The following is a 4948-nucleotide window of genomic DNA, read 5'->3' on the forward strand; positions in this document are numbered from 1 at the left end:
TGCCCAGGTGGAGGACACCCTTCCCTGTGTGCCTTCTGCTCCTAACCACGCTGCTCTGGCAGGGCTGGTCCTGGACTGGCGCTGGCTGGCCGTGGCAGGGGAGGTGCCCGTGCTCACCATGATCATCCTGCTCTGCTTCATGCCCAACTCGCCCCGGTTCCTGCTCTCCCAGGGGAAGGAGGACGAGGCCCTGAGGTCGCTGTGCTGGCTGCGGGGCAAGGACACGGACTATGGTCGGGAGTATGAGCAGATCAAGGACAGCGTCAGGAAGCAGGTGAGGAGGTCACCTCCAGCACAGGGGAGATGTGTGAAAACTGCAACATCCAGCCTCCTTTGGGCAACTCCTGAGCCATCCTCTGCGGGCCATGGTGGTACCCAGAGGGGGTAACACCTCAGCTTTCTGGCGTTGTCCCCTTCAGAGCCAGCGGGTTTCCTGTGCTGAGATCAAGGATCCCTTCATCTACAAGCCCATCCTGATCGCAGTGGGGATGAGGTTCCTGCAGCAGCTCTCGGGTGTCACCTGTGTCCTCGTGTACCTGCAGTCAATATTCAAGAAAACATCCGTCATCCTGGTGAGCCCCAGGGTCTGGCCTGTGCTCAGACTGCCTTTGTCCTCAGTGATGACTGCCCAGGGCTCCAAGCCCCCCTGGAGCTCTAAGACCCCAGCTCTGAAGCTTTGTTGAAAGCACGTGGCTGGCAGGAACTGCCAAGCACCTGCCCTGCAAGAGGCTGCACGAGGACGGGGAGCAGGACTGTCCTCACTGTCTCCCTGCTCTCCACCTCTGAGCTTCAGGCTCTTCTCTGGCCTCATATCACAGGATAACCTTGACAAAGGCATTGGCCAGACTCAAGGTAACCCCTGTAGGAACCTGCCCTTTCCCTGGCTCTCCTGTCCCAGCTTCCCTGCTGCTTTTGCCGTTGCAGAAGCCCGAGTACGACGCGGCCCTGGTTGGCTTGGTGAGGCTCTTCTCGGTGGCCATCGCTGCCGTGTCGATGGACAAAGCTGGGAGGAAGATTCTTCTCTTTGTATCAGGTAGGTCTCTCTCCCACTGTTGTGCAAGGGCAGCTTTTATTTAAGGATTTCCAGCAGCTCTGCAAAGGTGCAGGAATGGAGTTTTCAGCCATAGAGGACTTGGGCAGGGAGTGGGGGTGGTCTCTTTCCTTTGCTCTTGAGCAGAGGTGTTCCCAGGAGCTCAGTCCTTGGCACGGAGAGGATCATCCACCCATCGATCCCACTGTGCTGTTGCATCTCTCCACAGCTGGTATCATGTTGGCCTCCAACCTGACCATGGGGCTCTATGTCCACTTCATGCCAGCTTCTCAGAATGGCACCATTGCCAACAAGACCCTGGTGAGCTCTGCCAACCTTCCTGCAGAGCCGACAAACTACATCACCCTCATCCCCCTCCTGGCAACCATGTTCTTCATAATGGGTAGGTGCAGACAGTGAGACCAGGACCCACAGCACAGGGCTGGGTACCAGCCTGGGGACACGTCTCTCATCTGAGGCAGGGTGATATGGAGAAAGGAGATTGGGCTTGGAGCTGGAAGGGAGGCAGATGTCACTGAAATATGAGGAAAGATGACATCTCAAGTCACCTTGAGGAATAACAGAGCATGAATGGGGGGGAATAATGATTGATTGAGGAGCAGGACAGGAGTGCACAGGGCTCTTCTGCACTCCTCAGGGGGCTTTGAAGCCTCAACAGCCTCAACCTTACCCCTGTACCCCCTGCAGGTTATGCCATGGGCTGGGGCCCCATCACTTGGCTGCTGATGTCAGAGATCCTCCCTCTGAAAGCTCGTGGGGTGGCCTCGGGCCTCTGCGTTGTCGTGAGCTGGCTGACAGCCTTCACCCTCACCCAGTTCTTCCTCCACGTCGTGGTGGGTACTGCCCTGGGAGGGTGCCCAGCACCCCTCTCCAGACCCTCTCTGCACCAGCTCACCTCTCCTCTCTGTCCCACTTTCTAGGAAGCCTTCGGCCTCGAGGTGCCCTTCCTGTTCTTCGCTGTCATCTGTGCTGGGAACGTCTTCTTCACAGGCTGCTGTGTTCCAGAAACCAAAGGCAGGTCCCTGGAACAGATCGAAGCCTTCTTCAGGACTGGCCGGAGGTCGTTCATGAGGTAGGAGCTGCCATGTGCCAGCCGTGCCAGGCCACCAGGCCACACACTCAAGGGCAACAAAGGAAAGGGTTGTGCTGCTGGAGGTGGAGGCTGGAGCTCTCTGTGAAGGCAATGGGAGAGGAACAGGCAGCAGTGATCACCTCACTGTGGATGTAGAAGCTGCCAGCTGGAACTTTACCTTCCTTTCCCATCTTTCAACACTACCTGTTGCACTCCACACGTTTCAACCCAAGGTATGGGACCAGCTCACCAGCACCAGGCTGGAAATAAAGAAGTCCTGGAAAATAAAAGGTGTGGCTGTGAACCTTTGCTCAGCAGCCACCAAACCAGCCCGAGAGCCCCAGGATTTGGCTGGAACAATTAATAGCTGTAGCTATTTTGGCAAAAGTTCATCATGTAGTTGCAAGAATAAAACAGTTTTGCCTCCAACTGCAAGATGTTGCCTTGATTTGCAGAGCAGAGAGCTGCAGTGGGTGGGGTGAGAAGCACTTCAGGACTGTGACACGGGCACCACAGCAGCCTGGAGGTTCCCAGAGGAGTCCCATGTGCTTAAGGACCGTGAAAGAGGCAGAGCCAAATATTTTGTATAAAAAGCTGCCACTTTTTATTGCTCTAGAAACACACGTTACACTAGAAGCCTAAAGAACAAGACCAAATACAGTTCACAAAGAAAATCCAGGACAAAACAAAGGAGGGGAACAGACAAACATTCAGCTGTAGTGCAAGTGATTCACTGTAAGAAAGACACGGTGGGTACCGACAATACTCTGTACTGGGTCCTTCCCACCACAGGGTTTTATTTTCCACAGAGAGGAAGGTGGATGTGCCTCCATCACAATCACATGTGGAGCCTCCACCACTTTGATATTTCAAACTGCATAGTTAGTAGCAAATTATTCCTACCCCTTTTCCTGTGTGTCCTGCAAGACTAAGGACTTTTTATTTTTTTTAGAGCCTAACCCTAGGTAAAACACAGCTGCAGGAGGTGGTTGTGGCTGCAAGGAGCACATGGCCTTGCTGAGTAGCACATCCACCCTCACTCCTCCCAAAGGGGCAGAAGAACAAAGGCTAAGCTGGGAGATGATTTGCCTGAGCATTTGTTGAACCTCCTGAAATGCCCTTGGCACCCTGAGGGTTGGTGGAGGTGCTTGTGTCCTCCTGGAACATTCTGCTGTGACAAGGAAGCATGGACTAATGGAGCACACTTGACCCAGATCTCCAGATACACTAGTTATTATTCAGATCCCCTGCAGCAGGAGATGAGAAAAATCACCTAAGAGATGTGCTTCATCAGAGGATTAAAAGCAGCCTGGGACAGAGAAAGAGAGATGGGTCAAAATCAAAACCACAGAGAAAATTCAGTATTAGACAGAATCTTTGCAGCTGAGACACATTTCCAGAAAGATGTTCAGCCCTGGCTGGAAGATGACTGTTTCTAAGCATGGTCTGATTAAGAGAAGTCTCAAGAGCCTCTGGTTTCCACTGACCTTCTGAAGATCAGGATCTCTGGCAGCCCTGTGCTAGAGCATTCCCTCTCACATGGCTATGGACCAGGTCTTGATATCTTCACTTCAGTGAAACCCTTCCCTGAAGACAGTGCATGTTTTTTCCTGAGGAAAAAAATGACAAAGATGAATTGAGCTTCCCAGGCCTTGTCCTAAGGAGGTAATGCCCAAGTATGAAATGAGGTTGGACTCTTCCAAGTCCTGTGAGAACCTCACTGGAGAAATATTTTCTGAGTGACCTCCTTTCTTCAGCATAGAAAGCCTGAGAGTTTTTTTGCTACGGCATTTAGTGTCTGAGAAATCACAGTGGCTCTTTCCAGAGGTAGAATGGTCTTTTTATTCACTGCACACACAGAGAATCCATTGGTGTTACAAAACCAGCTCCTGCCCAGAGCAGCAAGGTCTGGGTAGGCAGCAGGAAGGGACCTTCTGCTCTTCTCTTCACAGTCCCAGAGGAGAGTGGAGCTAAGATGCACAACCTCAGGGCTGAACAAGGTGTGGAAGAGTTGCACGTGGATAAATGCACACGGGTCAGAGGTGCCCAGCTCCCACAGTGGTGGTGTGACAGTCCAGCTAAGTGCACGTGTGCTGCCAGTACCCAGGTGTCTTTCCACACTTGGTGTCAACAACTCACTGTAGCCAACGCATCACCAGCTCTTGAGTTCTCACCTAACCAAACTTCTGTCCCACTGGCTCCCAAGAGGCCGTTCATGGACCTAAGCAAGCAGAACCTCCTCCACAGAGCCCCTGTGGATCAGCCACCCAGCCTGGATGCCAGCAGCAGGGATTGGGCTGAGCCTGTAAAATTCTAGAGCAAAGCCTTTAACATCACATATCCTTACACAGCTCCAAGCACCCTGATGGTGCCTCTAAACACAACTAACCACCACCATGCACTGCCAATGGGCCTATTAACTACTGTGATGCTACTACTCTAAAGGTCCTTTCTATCTCCACAAAGATCTCTTGCCCATGCAGAGGTGAGACCATCCACTAACTGTCACTACAACTTTTAAAAGCCACGGGTACTGTCCCCAAGCCAGCCCTGCAATGATGGCAGCATCTGGCTTGGTTTCACTGCATCACACACAGCCAAAATTCCCAAGAGCTCCCACGCCAGGCATGCATCTGTAGGAGTCAGCACTCCTGGAGCAGGGATCTGAGACACCTCCTGTTGTGGCAGGCATGGAGATGCTGAACAGACCCGGTGTCTTTAAGCACTGTGGCCAAAGGCTCCAGCTCAGCTCCTACAAAACAGTCCCTGAGGCCCATTTTCAACAAACCCCCTGAGCTCAGAGCTGAGCTTTGCAGCCTGCTAAC

At 52.8% G+C, this 4948-nt stretch overlaps 1 protein-coding gene across 1 annotated transcript in view; it reads left to right on the forward strand.

Annotated features, from left to right (window-relative positions):
* SLC2A6 (solute carrier family 2 (facilitated glucose transporter), member 6) overlaps positions 1-2127 on the forward strand; it is a gene marked incomplete at its 5' end in the record, with an annotated part of 2724 nt that extends 597 nt beyond the window's left edge. Inside the window, 6 exons of the mRNA XM_008935112.1 lie at positions 63-274; positions 420-572; positions 925-1033; positions 1260-1433; positions 1739-1884; positions 1972-2127. Of these exons, the coding sequence (XP_008933360.1) occupies positions 63-274; positions 420-572; positions 925-1033; positions 1260-1433; positions 1739-1884; positions 1972-2127 (950 nt within the window). The remainder of the gene's footprint in view (positions 1-62; positions 275-419; positions 573-924; positions 1034-1259; positions 1434-1738; positions 1885-1971) is intronic.
* Positions 2128-4948: the final 2821 nt, after the last annotated feature.

This window comes from Merops nubicus, unplaced genomic scaffold (genome assembly GCF_000691845.1).
Source record: "Merops nubicus isolate BGI_N331 unplaced genomic scaffold, ASM69184v1 scaffold42002, whole genome shotgun sequence".
Lineage (NCBI taxonomy): Eukaryota > Metazoa > Chordata > Aves > Coraciiformes > Meropidae > Merops > Merops nubicus.